At 44.9% G+C, this 23,041-nt stretch overlaps 1 protein-coding gene across 4 annotated transcripts in view; it reads right to left on the bottom strand.

Moving 5' to 3' along the window:
• The window catches only part of C8H8orf48 (chromosome 8 C8orf48 homolog), a 43,042-nt gene extending 20,225 nt beyond the window's left edge, over positions 1-22,817 (bottom strand). The window contains exons 1-5 of one of the 4 annotated variants that reach the window (XM_075834332.1): positions 22,768-22,817; positions 15,741-16,144; positions 8,350-8,490; positions 7,409-7,553; positions 6,435-7,097 (exon numbers count right to left, since the gene is read on the bottom strand). In XM_075834332.1, coding sequence (XP_075690447.1) covers positions 6,671-7,097; positions 7,409-7,553; positions 8,350-8,490; positions 15,741-16,137 — 1,110 coding nt within the window. In that variant the 5' untranslated portion in view covers positions 16,138-16,144; positions 22,768-22,817 and the 3' untranslated portion in view covers positions 6,435-6,670. Of the gene's footprint in view, positions 1-6,434; positions 7,098-7,408; positions 7,554-8,349; positions 8,491-15,740; positions 16,145-22,618; positions 22,730-22,767 lie in introns of those variants that run through there. The other 3 variants (XM_075834331.1, XM_075834333.1, XM_075834334.1) reach the window with 3 other exon arrangements.
• Between the last annotated feature and the right edge of the window lie 224 nt (positions 22,818-23,041).

Below are 23,041 nucleotides of genomic sequence, written 5' to 3'. Positions count from 1 at the left end.
CAGGAAAATGGCGCCGGACGGCGCCAATTTCGAATAGGACTGTGTGGGAGCGGCGCATGCGCAGTTCCCACACAGACGCCGTACACGGCAGTCAATGGGACGGGAGCCGTTCGCAGTCCCTATGGGACTGTGGCTGCCGTATTCCATGTCTGTGTGTGTCGTTAATCGACACACACAGAAATGGAACAAAAAATGGCAGCCCCCATAGGGAAGAAAAAGTGTAAAAATAAGAAACAGTAAAACACAAACACACAAATGAATATAAACGTTTTTATTAAAGCACTAACATCTTTAACATATAAAAAAATTATTTGTGATGACACTGTTCCTTTAACCGCATAGTGGTGCTGATGCTGCACCTGGTAGCCGTGACTTTGCATAGGAGGAGGATAGCTTTACGCGGCTCTGCTGTAGGCCGGAAAATGTCGGTCACGGGCCGGCATAGGACCAGGCAAAAATCGTGCAGGCAATGGCCTATAGTGATGTTGCCGTGCGCTGGGGGTGGCCGGATGGGATGGCCCAGGTACATTGTACCCCACAGAAGGCTCTGGTAATCCACGCCAATGCTCTATTGCGTAGAAGCACTGGCGTGGATTGTTGGGAGGTGTAGCACTGTCGATCTCTGAAATTATTGAGTCCTGGAGGTGCGCCAGCCTATGGTCCGGTACCTTTCTAAGGGGACCATGCTGCGGCAAAAGAAGTCGTAGCCGTCCTCATCTGCTGAGCGCCGCAGGTATTCCAGGACCCTGGCGTCCACTTGCGCACTTGCGGAAGGCATGTGGCTGCGTCTGCGTCTGGCTGCTGCAGGATGTTGTCGCACTTCGTCCGGTGTCACATGTTCTTGCGCGGACGCTAGTGGCGCTGGTTCCTGAGCTGTCGGCTCCGAGGTTAGGGCCAGCAGGGGATTGGCGTTATCTGGCGCTTGGGACTCCTCATGGGCAGGCTCCTCTTCAGAATCGACTAGATTGTCGCTGGTTCTAGAATATAAATGTATAATGATTAGAAACTTTTCAACAAGGAACAAACAGCCTCTTTTGAGTACATGACATGTGAACACAGACAATTGTTCAAGCGACAGTAGGATTACTTACACTCGCATCTCCATGATGTCTTTCAGAAACATGAGCTGCTGGGTGTAGAGGTACTTCCTTATTTTTGAAGCACCATATCCACTTCGGCCTCTGGTGCCATACTCCCTTCGGAACTGATCCCTGGTGCTCTTTTCCCCTGGGTCTTCACATCATCTACTGCACAAGGAACCAAAAATTAAATGGTCAGTCATTATGTTACAGCACACACAGCTACACTTCAAAACATTTTCATTGCGTTACACAGCAACATACATTACACAAGGTGATGATGCAGCGACACAAACGAAACGTTGGGCATTTTGGAAATGTTAGCACAGGGACACACTATTGAATCTGGATGACATTACATCTATAAAGACATGTACTCACCAATTCTCTTACGGTCGCATGTGGTGCTTTTAGCCCATTCCTGGCTGAAGAGCGACTGGGCTATGTGGTCCCATGCCACTTCTTTGGCAGTACGGTCGTGGTAGGACTCCGCACACGTGTCCCACACCTCGGGCCTCTCCTGCACAAGGTAGATCAACTTCTCCACATCTAAAGCACTAGGCATGCCTGCAGTTCTCGGTGTCCAGCTCTGTATGTACCAAACAAGTTCCAAAGCACTTCCTGGTTTGTGCTAGTTTGGACAAGTTGTCTAAGTAATTTACACACACTTTACAAGTGTTGCGTGAAAAACGCATGTCCCACGGAGGTGCCTCCGTGTGGCATGCGTGATTTTCACGCACCCATTGACTTCAATGGGTGCGTGATGCGCGAAAAACGCACAAATATTGGACATGCGCAAAAATCACGGACTGTCTGCACGGCCCCATAGACTAACATAGGTCCGTGCGAGGCGCGTGAAAATCACGCGCATTGCATGGACGTATTACACGTTCGTGTAAATAAGCCCTAATACTGCGGCTGTTTCAGTGTCCCATAGGGTGCGCAGCTTCTTAAAGGGCCAGTGAGCACACACTGAAATCATTCCCCAGCCAATCCAAGATGTCCAGTATATATTTAAAGCAGTTTCACTGGTCACCTGACGCGTGAGCAACTTTGGGTCAACGGTAATTTGTTAGTGCGAAGGCTCTATTGCTGTGCTCTGTACATCAAAGCATCTATTCCGGCCTGTCTCCATCTCATGCACCTGTCTCAACTCTCTGCCTGGTTATGTCCCTGCACGGACTCTGCTAGTACTGACCTCGGCCGAACCCCAATTGTCCTTTTGCCTGACTCTCTGCTGTACTGCTCCAGTGTCTCCAGGTCCATTGGTTCAGCTGCTACTTAAACCGGGACCGCCTCAGGAGGTCTCGACCTGGTGGTCTTTCCGCAGCAAAGTCCAGATCCCCGTACGGGGGTTAAAGGATATACCCGGGAGGCCACTTAGACAACGCCCTAAGAGGTGACACAAAGTCAAACCATCTAGTAGCACAATGGGTTCACAATCCACTGATACTATAGACCAGTTCCTAGGTAGGTAGGCTATTCCCAGTTCTTATGATAATAAAGTCTTATTTCCTCTTGAGATTGAACCTTCTTTTCTCCAGACAGTGGGAGTGCCATTTATATACTTCTACAAATTAATCATGTCGCCTCTTAGATATCGATTTTCAAGACTAGATAGATGTAATTATTTTAATCTCTCATATAGCGAAGATTCTACATTCCCCTTATTAGTTTAGTTGCTCCTCAATGTATTTTCTTCAAATCCAGGGCATTCTTTCTATAAACTGGAGATTAGAACAGAACTGCATATTCTGGAGGAGACCGCACTAAGGCTTTGTAAAGTGGTAACATTTTGTCCCTGTCCCACGTATCCATGACTTTTAAAAAACATGACCGTATTATATTGGCCTTAAAAACCCTGTCCCCTCCAGCCTATTACACCTGGGAAAGAATCCACCAAACCACCAAAGTATGGCAGGTCATATCAAGCAATATACACCACCCAGCAGTCATATGCGTAATGACGTCCATCATCATGGTGATAACCCGCAACATATTCATACCTTCTCATTATACCCCTATATGTCTCCAAAAATGTTCCTAAATATCCCCCTATCTCTTATTAGCTCCACAGACGCTAGACACGAACCATCCAGCCATAACGCCCACATCTCCTCAATTTGTTTTAAAGGGAATGTGTCGCTAGAAAAATATATTTTCATATTTTTTTTTAGTTAAACGGTTAGTCAATAAATGATTACACATTGTTCTATTTTTTTTTATTTTTTCACAAGTCAGGAAATATTATAAATTAGATTCAAATTTATAACATTTCCATGTGCTGGTCACTAGAGGGAGCAATTCCCAAAATTGCAGCATTGCAATGTGGTAAAGCAACCTCATTGCTTTATGCTGCAAATTTGGTGTAGACACACACGCTCTAGTGTGCTCACACAATGCCCCCTCCTTTATCCTGGCTAGTGCCAGGAGAAAGGAGGGGGTTGAATGTTCAAACCTCCTACACTATGTGCTGCCATTTTTTGAGCGAATGCACAGTGTAGGAGGATTAGATACAGTGTAATCACACAGTGTAACATGAACAAACACAAACATAACTTACCTGCTCCTGCCGCCGCCGCTGCCTCCGCTCCTAGTCCTTGCTTCTGAACATATGGCCGGAAGCCGCGGCCGGAAGTAGTCATCTTAATGTCCGGCCGCGGCTTCCGGTCCACATGAAAATGGCGCCGGATGTCACTCAGCCGAAGACCTTCCTTTTGGACTGTGTGGGAGCGGCGCATGCTCCGTTCCCACACAGACGGCGTACGCTATGGTGAATGGAACGGCTCCCGTTCGCATTCACTATGGGGATGTATGTGCCGTATTCCATCTCTGTATGTGTCGAATATATAGGTTTTTCCATGGATACAAGCCAATTCACTTTGGCAACATATTCTACCCTTGTAGGAAGAAGCTCCTGCCACCATTTCTGAGCAATTAATTTCCTTGCCATATATAGCAAACGAGCTACAGCAGTTTTAAATACCTCAGAACCCATTAGATCGTTCACATAACCCAACACACACACATATGGCATCATTGTAAGATTAGCAGAATACACCCCATTAACTATCTCCACCATCTTCCTCCAGAATGTTTCAATATGTGGGCATGACCACATCATATGTAAGGCCTCATGCACACGACCGTAATTTTGTCCACCCGTAAATACGGGCGTATATACGGGTCCCTGGTCACACGTATTCCACCAGTATTTCACCCGTATTTACAGACCCGTGCCCATAATTACGGTCCCATTGGCACCCGTATTCCACCCGTACTTACTGATCCGTTAAAAAAAAGGTGGGGGCTGGAAATGAGGTAAAAATCATGACCAAAGTCCTCAAGAGAGTCACATGATCGCAGAAACGCCTTTCTAGGTGCCATTTGTACATTGTGAGAGCTGTGTGCGATTCCTGTGCTGAGATAGTTTGGAATATTGGCGTTTATTTCGCAGCAAGGATGTCTCGTGTGGATGATGCTCTGCTGTATTGGCTGGTCTCGCGTCGATTTGGACAGCGACCTGTGCTGGACGAGGAACCGTTGAGGAAGAAGAGGAGGTATTGGGTTCATCCCATTGTCTCCCAAAGGCCCAGGAAGGGACATTTCCATAGCCTTTACGATGATCTGAGGAAGCACCCTGAAAAGTTTCACAACTTCTGCCGCATGTCCATCTCTAGCTTTGACCGTCTGTTGTCGGACCTCCATCCTGGAATCACCTTAGAGGACACTAACATGCGACAGTGCATCTCTCCAGAGGAAAGGCTCATCGTCACTCTCAGGTAAAACACAATGTCCCCTGTGCCCAAAATTAGTAGAAAGTTAGTAGAACCGTAAATGTCCCCTGTGGCCTTCCCCGTCATATCATGCATAACCGTAGTAGTTGTCCCCTGTGTGAAACTGATGTCCTGTTACCCTATACCAGCAGTACTAATTTTTGGATGCCTTTCTTGACAGATTCCTGGCAACCGGCAACTCCTTTGCATCCCTGCATTTTGAGTTTTTGCTGGGGTGCTCTACAATTTCGCAGATCGTCCGTCTGACCTGCCAAGTCATCTGGCAGCGCCTGAGAGCGTCGGTGATGCCACAGCCCAAGACAGAAGATTGGCTACGGATTGCGGAGGGCTTCTATCAATCTGCACAGTTTCCCAACTGTGTGGGAGCGCTGGATGGGAAGCACATTCATGTGAAGAAGCCGCCTCACTCTGGGTCCCTATATTACAATTATAAATAGTTTTTATCGGTGGTGCTGTTGGCCTTGGCTGACAGCAACTACCGGTTTGTAATTGTTGATATAGGGGCCTATGGGAGCTCCTCGGATGCTGGCATCTTCAGGGCTTCCCGAATGGGTGAACGTCTTCTCTCAAACCAGCTTGCCATTCCGGAACCAAGGCAACTACCTGGATGTTCCGGTCCACCAGCGCCATTTGTCATCGTGGCAGATGAAGGTTTTGGCCTATCACGCCATGTGTTGCAGCCATTCCCCCGCCGTGATCTTGATAACCGGAGGCGCATTTTTAATTACCGGCTCACCCGTGCGAGACAATATGTGGATTGTGCCTTCGGGATCCTGAGCAACAAATGGGGTTTATTCCAGAGCCCCCTTCAATTGGATCCCCAGAATGTGATACTGGTTACCCAAGCCAGCGTCATTCTGCACAATTTCTGCAGGATCCACGAATCAACACAAGACATTGACCTGGACGCTGTACATGCAAATTCTTGCCTCAATGTGGACAACACCCTGAGCAGCAGGACTGTTGACGCGGGAATTCTATGCGGACTATTTTGTGTCCTCTGCTGAGGCGGTCCCTTGGCAGGTAGATACAATCCATGGCACTAATTAGTTGAATTTGTAAAGTTATAATTTTTTGTTCCGGACTGTTTACTTTAGTTAATTTATCCTGGTTGGAGTTATTAGTTAGGGACACGCAAGGCAATGAGGATCCTTGACGTGGGTTGCGAGCTTATGTATTTCTGACGCAATACCATTGTACGTTATGTAAGTTAGGGCACGGCCAGACGTGGCGGAATAGATGTTGAATTCATTTGCAGCGGAAAAACACCAGCACGTCTGGCCGTGCCCTTAATGGTAAAAGGAATTGTGTGCAGAAATACATACCAAAACCTCATTACAATTATATGTTCACTTTATCAATAAATATAAATGCAAACACAATGACAATGTTTTTTTTGATTGTTGGTTAAAAATCACCCACGTTCACAATTATTAAACAAAAAAATCATTATCAATATGAAGCGTCATGTGCAAATCGACATACTACCTTCGTTACCATACATGTAAAATGTTTTGTACATAATAACTATAAAAAAAAACAAAAAACACACCATCCATTTTAGTTGAAACATTTTTTTTTTAAGTAAAATAAGCAGCAATTGCAAAACAACAACATTACAACTGTAAACCATAAAAATACTATAAACGAACAAAGTCCTCATTTGAAGGCCCCGCCAACGCATTGCTGTTCAGCCCCTTGCACTTGCTGGTAACCATAAGGTCCTCCTCAAAACTGTCTGCTTGAAGAGCATGCTGGCCGGTCCTGGCTGAACTGTGGTTGAGAGGAGGGCACCTAACCACGATAACTTGATGCACATGGAGCAGAATAATGCATGACATGCCTGTTCCGATGAAACTCTACTGCATTGCAGAGTTCCATCGGAGCAGGATTGTTCATGAAGGTTTCCATGACCGCAAGGATGGTGGTTTGGCAACGTAGGTGCCTTTCAGAGGGCATACTTTTCAATTGTTGGGCCACCATTTCACCAAACACGTCCTCTGAACTGTCCTCTGATCTCCTCTGCAGGTGTGCCAGGACCTCTGATTCGATAGACGACAGTCTCTCCCCTTCCTGTCGTTTTCTTATTCTCCGACGTCGTGCTGGGGGCGATGCACTTTCCTCCTGTACAGGAGTATTTCCCTCGGGATTAGGGGTCCCGGACGGAGACTCCACCAAAGGGATGTCTGATGCCTCCACTTCTTGTAGATTATCGCTAGTTCTATGTAAAAAAGAAAATGATTGAATCAGTACAATATAGATTGCTAAAATATAATTAAAGATGTTGTAAAGGACATATCCAAAACGACGTATAGAGCTATGCGATGTCACACAGGTATCTGTGGGACATACCATATCCCCATGCGTTACATGTAAACACAATGCCAAAAATAACGTGTCCCCTGCCGATATAGCAAGGTGTGACGGATGGGGCTATGCGATGTCACACAGGTATCTGTGGGACATACCATATCCCCATGCGTTTACATTAAACACAATAGCATGTGACATTTTGTATAATTGCATACTTACGGCGCAATGTCCTTCACAGCTTTTAAGAACTGGAGTTGCTGGGTGAAGATGTAGGGTCTTTTTTTTACTTGACCATCGCCGCTGCAGCCTTTCGAGACGATCTCGTGACGAAACTGGTCTCGACACGTCCCCTTCGCATTAGACACTGTGGGAAAAAAACAAAAACAGAATTGGAGTATGCATTAAGTGCGGATGCAGACGAACGTGAGCGTTTTCCTTGTGCACAAAATGCATGCTTTGACTGTTGTTGCGCGAATTATGCGCGTCCCACGTAAGGGCTTCCGTGGGGTGCGCGTGATTATCACGCACCCATTGACTTCAATGGTGCGTGATGCGAGAAAAACGCCTAAATATAGAACATGTAGTGAGTTTTACGCAGCGGACTCACACTGCGCAAAACTCACGGACTGTCTGCACTGCCCCAAAGACTTGTATAGATCCGTGCGACCCGCGTGAAAACCACGCGGGCTGCACGGATGCAAATCACGTTCGTGTGAGGCCTCGTTTACACGAGCGTGATGTACGTGCGTGCGACGCGCGTGCTTTTCACGCGTGTCATACGCACCTATATTAGTCTATGGGGGCATGCAGACAGTCGTGAGTTTTGCTCAGCGTGAGTCCGCTGAAAAAACTCACGACATGTCCTATCTTTGTGGGCTGTTCGCGCATCACGCACCCATTGAAGTCAATGGGTGCGTGAAAACCACGCATGCCGCACGGAAGCACTTCCGTGCGAACTGCGTGATTCACGCAACAGCTGTGAAAAGCATGAATGAAAACAGAAAAGCACCACGGAGCTGTTAAGAGCCTTTTGCGCACGCAAAACGCATCGTTTTTTGCGTGCGCAAAATGCAAACGCTCGTGTAAATCAGGCCTTAATCCGCCCTAATAAAACAGAGCGTGACTGCAACAACATTTGGGGGGAGGGGGGGGCAACTTACCTAGCTTGTGACGCTCCCTCACCGTGGCCGACTCCGATTCCTCTGGATGGAGCGACATCGCCACGTCATTCCACGCCTGCTCCTTAGCCACGCTGTCTTTGTACTCCTCCTGTCGTTTGTCCCATATCACGGGGTGGTCTTCTACAAAAGAAATGAGGCTCTCGACTTGCACTTTTTTGAGTGCCATGTTTTTCTCTTCAACGCGTACAAACAAATGAGGGCTGTGGCCTGCAGCCCGGGAAGTCCCCTGACGTCGCCTAGCAACGCTCCCGTAATCATGGGTGAACACACGCAGCCACCCGTAATTACGGAGCCCCATAGACTTCTATGGGTCTGCCCGTGCCGTTATTACGGCCTGAAATAGGACATGTTCTATCTTTTTCAACGACATGGGCACCTTCCAGTAAGCATACGGGGAGGTACCCGTGGCCAATAGAAGTCTATGGGCCCGTAATTGCGAGATGTAATTACGGGAGTTTTTGCGGTCGTGTGCATGAGGCCTTAGAGATCCGCATTATGAACCTTGCACTGATTACACAAAGGATTATCCCTCAGTCCAATGTCAAATAAGAACTGAGGCGTTTTATATACACGTGTAGAAGATACAGATGCGACAACCTATGTGCCTCGCTCAGAGACAATCTAGGGATGTACTCCACTATCTCCTGCCATTGCCCCTCCTCTATGGGACCAATATCTCTTTCCCATTTTTCTTTAACCCCAAGAGGTCTTTTAGAGTACTCTCTATCCATGAGATATTTATACACCAGTGAGATAAGTCCCTTAGATTTTGCCGTATCACCAACAAGAGGAACGATCGGATTCGTAGTGAACGTGATTGTATCTCCTATATTTGCTTATGTGCCAAATGCATGTCTCAGTTGTAAGTATTCAAAAAAGGAATCATTAGACAAAGCAAATTCAGATTTCAAATCAGAGAACAGATTTAAAGCTCCCTCCTTATAAACCTGCGCCAACCATAAAATGTCCTTATATTTCCATTTCCCAAATCCTTCCAGGCTCGCAACCTCAGGTAAACAAGGGTTATTCCATAGAGGAGTGATCTGTGTATGTCCTTGAATTCCCAAAAGATCTTTTACCTTCCACCATACTCTATGTATTTGATATAACGTGGGCAACCGCTTAGTATGTGTCTTAAATTTACCAACCTCCAAAGCTTCAAACAACCTCTCATACTGCGTGAAATGTCTTAGTATACCCTGCACAGAGTCTGACTCTTCCAACCCCCACCACCTAAGGTGTTGTACCTGTGCCGCCACATAATATATCCCTGGATTAGGGGCCGCCAAACCACCATTCAACTTTCCTCTCTGCAATGTGTCTAGTTTTATACGTACATGCCCTTTCTTCCATATAAGATCCCTAAACAGCCGATTAACCATCAAAAATAATCGTTGGGGTATCCAAACAGGGGAATTATGCAGAAAGTATAACAGCTGAGGCATCCACACCATCTTAATGAGATTGGTACACCCTATTAATGAGATAGGTAACCCACACCAGGCCACCAGTTTATGTCTAAATTTAGTAATCAGGGGGTCCAAATTGAGGCGTTAAAAATCAGTCAGCACTATTGATATCCAATTGATGGTTAACCCAGAATATGAGCCAAATCTTCTGATGACACCAATTGCATTATCCAAAGTATGACCAGTGTCTCCCAAGAAGAGAAGCACGTCGTCAGCGTACAAGGCTATCCTTTCCGCTATCCTACCACGACGAAAACCCACAATCCCCGGATGTTGTCGGATATTGGTCGCCAGGGGCTCTATGGCAATCGCAAATAGTAACAGTGATAAAGGACATCCCTGTCGAGTACCCCTACCCAGCCCAAACGGTTCCGTGCTGAACGGTCCACAGAAAAACCCCCTGTGGACCGTTCAGCACGGACGTATGTTGACACTCTCTTTTTGAATGGGTAAGACTGCATTACTATAACTGATCACAGTTTATTTACTGATTTTCCCTATGTGACTCCCTTGTGATCTGGTAATATCCACTGTATTTATATAACTGAGAGGACACTGTGGATTATCAGTATATAATCCACTTGGATGAGATACATTACATATCTAACTGTGTGGGTAGCATATATGGTTTTGCCCTATATACCATTTAGTTACGTAATATTGTCCTGTGCTGTATGATGTACCACAGTATTAGTACTAGAGTCTTCTTATGATGTGTTTTTAAATGTATGTTATTTTCCAAAAATAAAATTGATATATTCTTGTATACTCAGACTATATGCTCTATTTCTTTTCTTCGGTATGAGTCACCATACCTTGCTGGCACTGCGGGTGAAATCTGCGTGCATCAACCGGCTGTTATGTGCAGGATAAAGGTGTCCAAATGAAATCGCCAAGCAGGAGCTCCTACTCCGTGTGACTGCTCACATCAAGGTCCAGGCCACGCCCCCTTGGGCTGTTATTTCGTCTATAAACTACAAGTACACTCAGATCCATCTCAACAAGTGACTATCCCAGTTGAAATCCCCCAAGGACAATTGGTGCATGCAGATTGTTAATACCCAGATGCATAACTTTACATTTATCCACATTCAACCTCATTTGCCAAGTGGATGCCCAAACACTCAGTGTGTCCAAATCATTATACTGCGGGGGCAGCTATGGGGGCATTATACTGTGGGACTTAATCACACAGCACAGCGTGATCTCGCAGGATCACGCTGTGATTAAGTCCCACATAAACTTTACTGAAGTGTCAGGAGTGTGAATAGACATCGTGTCCTGGCTGGAGGCAATGTCTATTACCTCTCAAGACACTTCAGTAAAGTTAATGTGGGTGTATGTGACAGCACAGCTAAAAATTAATGGAGAGAAGTGTATGATGCGATTGGTCAGCGTCATACACTTCTCTTTACAACGCCCAGTTGGTAAAAACGCCCAGCTGTCTATTAAAGAGAACCTTTCACCTCCCCAAACATGTGCAGCATGTTGTAGGAAGGCTTCACAAACCCTGTCTCACGTAAAATTATTATAGAACACACGCAGACTTGATGATTGTGCTGCAGATAGCGTGCGCGCGCCCTCATGCATGCGCACACGGCCGTTTGTGCACACATTGATGTCACCACTCACGCCGCCATGGAACGAGAAGCAGCAGAGATGAGGAGATCTACTTACATCGGTCGATGTGCGCGCGAAAAGCCATGCGCCGATGCGTGATGGCGCGCGCACGCTATCTGCAGCACAACCACCAAGTCTGTGTGTGTTTTCGCGGGAGGGAACACAGCACAAGCCACCCTGACACTGTCCGCAGCTGATTGGACAGTGTCAGAGCGAAGACATCACGCGCTCTTGCCTTTTAATTAGTTAGAAAAGCCCCATTGACATTTCAGGGGCTTATTTACATATCGGGCGCCAAATATAACAGCACCAATATGTAAATAACGGAGGGTGATAGAAAAATAATTTTAAGGGAGACAGGGTTTGTGAAGCCCTGCCTATAACATGCTGCACATGTTTGAGGAGGTGAAAGGTTCTCTTTAGGAAACGAATTAGCATAAATCTAAAATTGTTCATAACTTGCTCAAAATTGATAGTTTTTCAAAATAAAAACCACTGCTGTTATCTACATTACAGCGCCAATCAGATTATGTAGGAGATAGGGCACTTATAATCTGGTGACAGAGCCTCTTTAAGTCTTGTATGAACTACATGGCTTTTTACCATCTAAATCAATGAAAGGCTATATGCAGGTGTTTCCAAAGTGTATTTATGAGTGTAGTATGATCGTTTTACGCTTCGAAATATGCCGGAAAATAAGCCGTGTGAACATGTTACATAGTTAGTACGGCTGAAAAAAGACACATGTCCATCAAGTTCAACCAAGATGTTGCTATTGACTGTAGCATCTAAAGGATTAAACGTCCGGAATCTGAGTTATCGGTTACAGCGGGATATATTTGGTTCAGATGACACCCACTGGTGATGGTTTTTGCACCTTGACCTACTATTATATCATGGGGCGGGAAAAGGGTAAACGGAGACCTCACTTCATAGAGCATAAAAGGAAACAAATATTTTATCAAAAGGATCATATAAAAAAAAAAAAAAAAAAAGTGTTATAGCAAGGAAACACCATGTAGAAAAAAAGTAATGAAAGATTTCACATTCTTTAATGAGGACCTTGATTTGAGTTAATGTTTTTTGCAGAGCAAGAAATTTCCCTTAATTTGAAAGAACAAGAGATAGTTTTTGCTTATGGCACTGCAAGCTTTAAAGAGGCTCTGTCACCAGATTCTAAAATCCCTATCTCCTATTGAATGTGATCGGCGCTGCAATGTAGATAACAGCAAAGTTTCTTTTTTTCTTTTTTTTGAAAAACAATAATTTTTGCCCAAGTTATGAGCAATTTTATATTTCTGCAAATTAGCTTTTCAATGGACAACTGGGCGTGTTTTCTCGTGTATTTCCAACTGGGCGCGTATTGTGTTTTTACCAACTGGCTGTTGTGAATAGAAGTGTATGATGCTGACAAATCAGCATCATACACTTCTCATCGTTCCCACCCAGCTTCTTTCACTAAAGACACACAGCGTGACGTCACCCACAGGTCCTTCAACCTTGTCATCGGACAAAGAAGATACATCGGCTGAAAGGCGTCCAAAAGGTTAATATGCTCGTCTCTAGGGAGTTTACTATGCTTACCTGCACATGGTGATGCTGCTGCAAATTCAATTGTACGCCTGGAGCGGATGTGTCTTCTCTCTTCCGACGCCAAGGTTGAAGGACCTGTGGGTGACGTCATCATTCCCAGCCAGCTTCTTTCACGGCAGACACAGCGTGACGTCACCCACAGGTCCTTCAACCTTGGCGTCAGAAGAGAGAAGACACCACAGCTCCAGGCGTACAGTTGAATTTGCAGCAGCATCACCATGTGCAGGTAAGCATAGTAAACTCCCTAGAGACGAGCATATTAACCTTTTGGACGCCTTTCAGCCGATGTATCTTCTTTGTCCGACGACAAGGTTGAAGGACCTGTGGGTGACGTCACGCTGTGTGTCTTTAGTGAAAGAAGCTGGGTGGGAACGATGAGAAGTGTATGATGCGGATTTGTCAGCATCATACACTTCTATTCACAACGCCCAGTTGGTAAAAACACAATAAACGCCCAGTTGTCCATTGAAAAGATCATTTACATAAATATAAAATTGTTCATAACTTGGGCAAAAATGATAGTTTCTCAAAAAAAACAAAACTTTGCCGTTATCTACATTGCAGCGCCGATCAAATTCAATAGGAGATAGGGATTTGATAACCTGGTGACAGAGCCTCTTTAAGCTGGCCATACACTTAAGATTTTGAACAACTGAAAAGGCCGAATTAGACCATTTTATAGCGACTGTCGGCGCATTTTTGTGTCCCTAATTAGCATTACAGAAGCCGACCGAAGGCAGATATCTATGGAAAAGTTGGTCTGCTGTGTTGGATTTCATCAGAGGCTGTGGGGTGCAGATCTTGGAAAGCTATTTGTGCTAAACGACAGATCTGCACCCCATTAAAGAGACTCTGTCACCACATTATAAGTGCCCTATCTCCTACATAAGGAGATCGGCGCTGTAATGCTTTTTATTTAAAAAAAACGATATTTTTTCACAAAGTTAGGAGCGATTTAAGTTTATGCTAATGAGCTTTCTTAATGCCCAAGTGGGCGTACTTTTACTTTCGACCAAGTGGGCGTAGTACAGAGGAGTGCATGACGCTGACCAATCGGCATCATGCACTCCTCTCCATTCATTTACACTGCACTAGCGATATAGATATATCACTATGTACAGCCTCATACACAAGCCCTAACATTACTATTGTCCTGATAATGAATACACATGAAATCCAACCTGGACGTCATGTGTACTCAGAATCCTGACACTTCTGAATCTTTTTTTGTGAGATTCCGGCAAGTGAAACCAAATCTCGTTTAGCTCCGAGATCTCGCGAGATTTCGTATCCGTTGCTGGAATCTCACAAAACAAAAAAAAGAGTCAGAAGTGTCAGGATTCTGAGTACACATGACGTCCAGGCTGGATTTCATGTGTATTCATTATCAGGACACTGTAGTAATGTTAGGGCTTGTGTATGAGGCTGCACATAGCGATATATCTATATCGCTAGTGCAGTGTAAATGAATGGAGAGGAGTGCATGATGCCGATTGGTCAGCGTCATGCACTCCTCTGTACAACGCCCACTTGGTCAAAAGTAAAAGTACGCCCACTTGGGCATTAAGAAAGCTCATTAGCATAAACTTAAATCGCTCCTAACTTTGTGAAAAAAGATCGTTTTTTTTAATAAAAAGCACTGCTCTCACCTACATTATAGCGCCCATCTCCTTATGTAGGAGATAGGGCACTTATAATGTGGTGACAGAGTCTCTTTAAATAGAAGCAGGGGGGCTAAAGACGAAGACAGAGATCAATAGATTTGTTGTATTAACCTAAGGCGTTGTCATCCAAAACAACAACCTTCACAGACCAACCATGAACGACAACTCATTCAGAAAGCGGCCATCTAGAATCACTAATGTATTGCTAGCTTTCGAATTAAAAAAAATTAGATAAAAATGTATGATCTCCAGGGACAGCGGAATCATTAACTTTTACAAACAGGTCAAACCAAAATGGAAAACGATGAGGTAAAACTGCATGGAAATATGGGAGGCTCACGACATGATGCCATGGGGAATCGGCACCACCAAGGGATGGTCTGTGGACCGGATAGAGATGGCCTAAATTGACAGACTATCAGGTAAATTTGTGTTCATCCTGCACAGAAATATTTGTGTCACGTGCTGGATTATCACACTATTTGTGTGTGTGTGTATATATATATATATATATATATATATATATATATATATATATATACACACACATATACACACACACACACACATTGTATAGAAATTAACGGTGGTCAACTGTCGGCCTACAGGTGACCAACCCTTTGGTGCCCGGCTCACCTCCGTGGTTCCGCAATGGCTCGACACAAGACACAGCAATAATTTTAACTCCCTCTCAAGGCTCTCATTTAGGAAAGGAACAGTCCAGATTAGAAAGCCTTTTTAATGTTACCAGACTAAAAGCATGTTTTTTTTCCCCGTTTGTTTCAATATCATTTTTATGGTTAAAATATTTTATTGCAAATAATTTTTGGGGATAATGCCAGACTAGAAACTCTCTGATGTACCAGGGTCTTACGGATAACATATGCTTAGCCTAACTCATGTCACAATGACTATTGCTACGTAAAGATGAATGTATAAAGTACTATATTGAAATTTCTAAATGTCTAACTAGAATTGAATATTCGGGATGAGTGAAATATTTTTAAATCAATACACTGAATACCTTGATCCTTCTTGCTGTGGTCATCCTCCACAGAAACAGACTCTATATACGAGTTCTCAGGAGAATGTGTCTGATGAACGTCCAAATCAGAGGAGAACGTTTCAAAAGAATCACTTTCATAGTTCCTACTGGAGCCATTGGTAATGAGACTGAAGTTATCACTTCTCTGCTGGCGGCTGGAATCATCTGCAAAGGATTCAAATGAATCACTATGATACTCTTCAGTATGTTCATCTGTAATGTAGTCCAAGGAATCATTTTCAGATTTTCCACTAGATTCCTCAGTACTGGATTCAAATGATTCTCCAGAATAGCTTGCTGCACCGCTCAACGAGCCACTCCTCTGCAGCACTTCCTCAAAATGTGGACTTTCTTCGCTTACGGGGGATAGCGCCATCACAACTCTGCAAAATAAAACATGCTGGCTTGATATAGATATTGGAAGACATTTTTAAATGTTAACTTTTTATATAGTACAGTGAAAATCAAAGACTAAAGCACTGATATAAAGGAAGATGTATTCACATACTTTTTCCCTTTAATCCCCTGGAGACCCAGCTAATTTTAGTTTTTTCATTTTCATTTTTCCATTGTCGCATTACAAGAGCTATAACTTTTTTACTTTTCCGTCTACATACTCGTAAGGCTTCGTTCACAACTGCGTCGGGGTTCTGTTTGTGGGTTCCGTCAGGGGAATCCACGAACGGAAACCATAGCTTTCGGTTAGCATTACCATTGATTTCAATGGTAACGCTTCCGTTGCTAATGCTATATAGCAGTCGACTGCACTATCGATTCCGTCAAAAACAACGGAACCCGGTCACAGCGGTGATAAACGGAAACCATTAGCAAAGTTTCCGTCTCCATTGAGCTCAACGGTGATGCAAACGGAAGCTAAGGTTTCCGTTTGCCTTTCCGTTGAGGGGTTCCCCCGACGGAAACCTCCTACGGAAAGACAGCGCTGATTTGAACAAGCCCTTAATTTGACATTACCAAAGTAACATTAGTCCCATTGAATAGGGGTAGTTGCAGAAGTCTTTTTTTTCGTGGTTTTCGTCTCAGTTTTTGCGTGACATTAAACATAAAAGTAAGGGTACACTAAAATCCTACATTAGAAATTAATATTCATAGACCATCACTGCGACCAGGAAAGCCAGTGACAAAGGGAGCCAAATAATCCAGCATTTAAAGGGTTTGCTGGGTTCTTCTGAAGCCATGTACTGGCACTAGGACTCCACACTGTGTTCACTAATAGGTTTTCAAAGGTCGTAAGAACAAGGGATTAACGTGAATCAATCAATCTGATGGCCCATGCTGTACAATTGAAATTAAAAAGAAAGAAATGTAAAAGAACATTAAACTATGAGACCTAACAGTAATTTGTGTGACCAATGGAAACTGCCCGTTATGCCTACTAAAAAAATTCCAAAATCTGTACTAGCATTCTCGGTTTTACAACATGGATGCTTTCCAGCAGGATGTCTGTCACTTTGAACATGCAGACTGATCTGCAGGCAACATGTTATAGAGCAGAAGGAGATTGATAGAAGAGGTTTGTAGGAAAACATTCAGTATATCTCTATTTTATGGATTTAAATCCCTGCTACCACTGTGCCTAAGAGTCCAGTGGCCAATACTACTCAGCGATTGACAGTTATTTCTGTATAAACTTATACCTCATACAGGGAACGCTGTCAATCACAGAGTAGGACCACCTACGTGACACTTAAGCCAAGTGTTAGCTATAGCAAAGTCAGGAACGTAGCCAGGGTTCGACAACGGATTAGTAGTCAGAAAGTAGAAAGCTGGAGGATGAGACAGAACCAGTCACAAATCAATACCAGGAGTAGAACCACAGGAACCAAGCGACAATCCAGAGGGTGAGACAGGAGTGTAATCCAGGAACAATGTCAATGTCAGAATCAGAGTCAGGAATAGAGTCAATTAGCAATAGGAATAATAGCCAAATAAAAAGGATAAAACTTGATCTGCAGAGGATAGAAGACTGAAGCCCCATCTAAATCTTTGAACAGGACCTACGTCATCTAGAAGCGCTGGCTGCCCCGACTATCCGACGCTGGCTGACATGCAAAGCAGGAGGGCTGCAGCTGCAGACAGGAGGGAGACGCGGCGATGGACCCAAGCGAGGCGAGTAACATTCATAAACTATTAGGGCATATGGATGTCAGAGAGGGAGGTCCCCCACTCGAGATTCTGATTTATGAGCCAGAAAGGAGAGCCACCGATGGGCACAATTTAATTGGTCATGTCTGGCTGGCTGCGGCTTCCCGGCATAATCATCTGTTTGCTGGGGGTGCCGAGACGGAACCCATAGTGATCATGCATTTTTTAAAGCCAGAACCAGAATTGGATCCAGGAGTATATACAGATGAAATATCAATGCCTACTGATCCCTATTTAATCCGTATTTTGGGATAGATGAAAATACTGTCGTGTGCATGGGGCCTAAGGGAAGGGTGCCTACGGAAGGGTGTCCGTAAATACGGTCCACAATGCATCCGTATATACGGATCCTTACAAAAGGAGGGAGGTTGCAAATGATGTCATCAACATGTTGCCTTGAAATCCTTCCGGAAATATGGACGGTTTAAGGATGCACATCAGTAGCCGTTCGTATTTATGGAAGCTCCCATAGGCTTCTATGGCAGAGTCCTTGCCGTAATTACTGACAAGAATAGGACAGATTTTATGGTTTTTTTCAGCACGGACACCCATCAGTAAAAATACTGAAAGGCGTCCGTGGCCAATAGAAATTAATGGAACCGTAATTAATGTCAGTATTTACTGTCCGTAATCACTGATGAAAAATACTGTCGGCCCAAGTCCTTCCCTTTTTTTTTTTTTTTAAAACCACTTCCGTCTTTGGCTCAAAAATCGGAATCTAAATATGCACCAAAATCTGGAAAAAATACACAATGTGTTAATCAGGCCTTAAAATCAAAGTCTATTGGTGGAAACGACCTAAAAAACACCTAGATATGCAAAGGAATAGAAAAGGCTGAAATCCAAGGCTACCCCGAAACATATTGAGAATGCTGTAAAATATAAATTCCGCACCGTTGTTTTCCGCAACATCTGCACTAAGTGAAAGATATAGAAATCAAAGAAAAAAAATAAAGTCTGCTGCGGATTTCCACTGTAGCCTGTTCACAGCAGAACTCTGCAGCAAATCCGTCATATCTGAACGTGCCCGAACACCCATTGCACACGAACGAGTTCAGGCCGTGAAAAACAGTCAGAGTGTCGTCTGCATTTCCCGGCCCGACCGCGGTTGCTAGGAGACTCTGCCTCCCTGTGGAACTGCTGTTCTGTACTGTATCATTTTGTTCAGTACGGAACAGCAGTTCCGTAGTGAGGCAGAGACTCCGAACATCATAAAATGTCTGTGTTGCCATGAGTCCTGTTCCCCGTCGGGCCAGGAAATGCGGCCAACACTCGGACCGTTTTTCATGGCCCGAACTTGGTCGTGTGCTCGGTGTAAGCCCTCATTCAGATCCATTTGAATAATAAATTTTCAGAAAGCATTCAGCTTAACAAATATGCTGTAATAGTGGACATTTGGAACGACTAATAAAATCATATCATCCTCATCAGAGATCCCCAACCACATTCAAATAGAACAGGTTGGTTTAAAGGGACTCTGTCACCAGTTTATTAATTCCCTATCTCCTAACTAATCTAATAGGCGCTATGATGCTGATAACTACAGTGCGATTTGTTTTTCAAAAACATTTATTATTTGCCATTTTGAGCATTTTTCTAATTATGCTAATTTGGCTATACTTGCCAAACAGGAGGTGACTTTCTTTTCACTCTGGGCGGTGTAATGTTTTCTGTATGACGTTGTCCAATCAGCATACAGCTTCTCCCCCTTCCCTGCCCAGCAACACAGCGTGATCATATAGTATACAGCTTCCATTACCGACTGTGTATTCAACTGGTGATATCTCCGGTTGTGTCACAGCTAGAACTGTGATCCTGGTGTCATATGAAAGATTAAAATCTGTTATAGGTGCATTATATTGTGTGGGGGCACTATGCGGCATTATACATGTGGGGGGCAATTATAGGGGCAATATACTATGTAGGAAGGCACTACAGAGGCATTATACGGTGTTCGGAGGCCCTATATGGGCATTATACTGTCTCGGAAGGCACTATAGGGGCATTATACGGTTTGGGGGTAGCTATGGGGGCATTATTCTGTGTGAAGGCAGCAATTGGGGCATTAGACTATGTGGAGGCTTTATACTGTGTGTGGGGCAGCTATGGGGGAATTGTGCGGTGTGGGGAGGCACTATGCACTATAGTGGAATTAAACTGTGTGGGAGGCACTATAGGGGCATTATACTGTGGCGGAAGGCACTATAGGGGCATTATACTGTGGCGGAAGGCCCTATAGGGGCATTATACGGTGTCGGAAGGCCCTATAGGGGCATTATACGGTGTCGGAAGGCCCTATAGGGGCATTATACGGTGTCGGAAGGCCCTATAGGGGCATTATACGGTGTCGGAAGGCACTATAGGGGCATTATACGGTGTCGGAAGGCACTATAGGGGCATTATACGGTGTCGGAAGGCACTATAGGGGCATTATACGGTGTCGGAAGGCACTATAGGGGCATTATACGGTGTCGGAAGGCACTATAGGGGCATTATACGGTGTCGGAAGGCACTATAGGGGCATTATACGGTGTCGGAAGGCACTATAGGGGCATTATACGGTGTCGGAAGGCACTATAGGGGCATTATACGGTGTCGGAAGGCACTATAGGGGCATTATACGGTGTCGGAAGGCACTATAGGGGCATTATACGGTGTCGGAAGGCACTATAGGGGCATTATACGGTGTCGGAAGGCACTATAGGGGCATTATACGGTGTCGGAAGGCACTATAGGGGCATTATACGGTGTCGGAAGGCACTATAGGGGCATTATACGGTGTCGGTAGGCACTATAGGGGCATTATACTGTGTCGGTAGGCACTATAGGGGCATTATACTGTGTCGGTAGGCACTATAGGGGCATTATACTGTGTCGGTAGGCACTATAGGGGCATTATACTGTGTCGGTAGGCACTATAGGGGCATTATACTGTGTCGGAAGGCACTATAGGGGCATTATACTGTGTCGGAAGGCACTATAGGGGCATTATACTGTGTCGGAAGGCACTATAGGGGCATTATACTGTGTCGGAAGGCACTATAGGGGCATTATACTGTGTCGGAAGGCACTATAGGGGCATTATACTGTGTCGGAAGGCACTATAGGGGCATTATACTGTGTCGGAAGGCACTATAGGGGCATTATACTGTGTCGGAAGGCACTATAGGGGCATTATACTGTGTCGGAAGGCACTATAGGGGCATTATACTGTGTCGGAAGGCACTATAGGGGCATTATACTGTGTCGGAAGGCACTATAGGGGCATTATACTGTGTCGGAAGGCACTATAGGGGCATTATACTGTGTCGGAAGGCACTATAGGGGCATTATACTGTGTCGGAAGGCACTATAGGGGCATTATACTGTGTCGGAAGGCACTATAGGGGCATTATACTGTGTCGGAAGGCACTATAGGGGCATTATACTGTGTCGGAAGGCACTATAGGGGCATTATACTGTGTCGGAAGGCACTATAGGGGCATTATACTGTGTCGGAAGGCACTATAGGGGCATTATACTGTGTCGGAAGGCACTATAGGGGCATTATACTGTGTCGGAAGGCACTATAGGGGCATTATACTGTGTCGGAAGGCACTATAGGGGCATTATACTGTGTGGAGGCAGCTATTGGGGCATTATACTGTGTCGGAAGGCACTATAGGGGCATTATACTGTGTCGGAAGGCACTATAGGGGCATTATACTGTGTCGGAAGGCACTATAGGGGCATTATACTGTGTGGAGGCAGCTATTGGGGCATTATACTGTGTGGAGGCAGCTATTGGGGCATTATACTGTGTGGAGGCAGCTATTGGGGCATTATACTGTGTGGAGGCAGCTATAGGGGCATTATTATGTGTGGAGGCAGCTATTGGGGCATTAGACTATGTGGAGGCCACTATGGGGGCTGTATACTGTGTGTGGGGCAGCTATGGGGGAATTGTGCGGTGTGGGGAGGCACTATACTGTGCGGGAGGCACTATAGGGGCATTATACTGTGCGGGAGGCACTATAGGGGCATTATACTGTGCGGGAGGCACTATACTGTGTGGTAGGCACTATAGGGGCATTATACTGTGTGGCAGGCACTATAGGGGCATTATACTGTGTGGCAGGCACTATAGGGGCATTATACTGTGTGGCAGGCACTATAGGGGCATTATACTGTGTGGCAGGCACTATAGGGGCATTATACTGTGTGGCAGGCACTTTACTGTGGAGGGAAGTTACGTAAAGCATAGCAGTTACGTAAACAGTGTAGCTTTTACGGAAGTTCACAGAAACAGAGTAGCACAGCAAACTACGCAAGACTGACCCCACCAAATGCACCTCCGCAGTTGTAAACATGCATCTCGGGGGCCCACTCAAATGTGTCGTCGTCCCCCTGTGCTAAACACCTAGATACGCCTCAAATCAAATTTCAAGCCCTTAACAACAAAAACAAATAATAATAAAAATATGGAGCATCCATGTCACAGGCATGAGTCTTATCCCGGTGCCTTGTTTCAGAGCTGCCATTATATCCCTGCACCATACTAACATAATAGCGACATCTGGTCACACTCAGGAGCCTGAGAGCCGCTGGTCACTGATCCACGTGCTGACAATAATGTTTTATAATCAGAAACCAAGAAAACAACAACTACATTGAAGGAGATTTATATAAACTACAGCAAATGTATCTAAAGCAACCTGCGCTTCTCCTGCCTGTTCCCCTCTATGAATAACATGACGCCATAGAGACCACGCACATCATCACACAACTACATAACAGCGCACAGCATATCATCTAAACAGGCACGTATATACTATATAGAGAAACTACAGACGGCAGTAATAACCTGCACACTGCTGGCTGTGTCCACTTCCTGGTTACACTGTGCAGCAGAAATCAAAGTCCCCTGTAAAAACTCCCCCGGTGCCTTTAGTTCCTAGTTATAATGTTACCTGCCGACAGCAGCTGGAGGAGGAGCAGGGTCCATAGTCACGGCAGTCACTGCTGATCAGTATTGAGAAATGTTTGGCTCTTCTCTGTTACAGGAAGTTAGTTTTGTTCTTTAGTTCTGTTTCCCTTCAGGCTGAAGCTGTTTCCTGCTTTGCTTGTCCTATCCTAGT

The sequence above is a fragment of the Rhinoderma darwinii genome, chromosome 8 (genome assembly GCF_050947455.1).
Source record: "Rhinoderma darwinii isolate aRhiDar2 chromosome 8, aRhiDar2.hap1, whole genome shotgun sequence".
Classification (NCBI taxonomy): Eukaryota; Metazoa; Chordata; class Amphibia; order Anura; family Rhinodermatidae; genus Rhinoderma; species Rhinoderma darwinii.
Note: the sequence above shows the minus strand (reverse complement) of the source record. Positions and strands in the feature narration are given on the sequence as shown.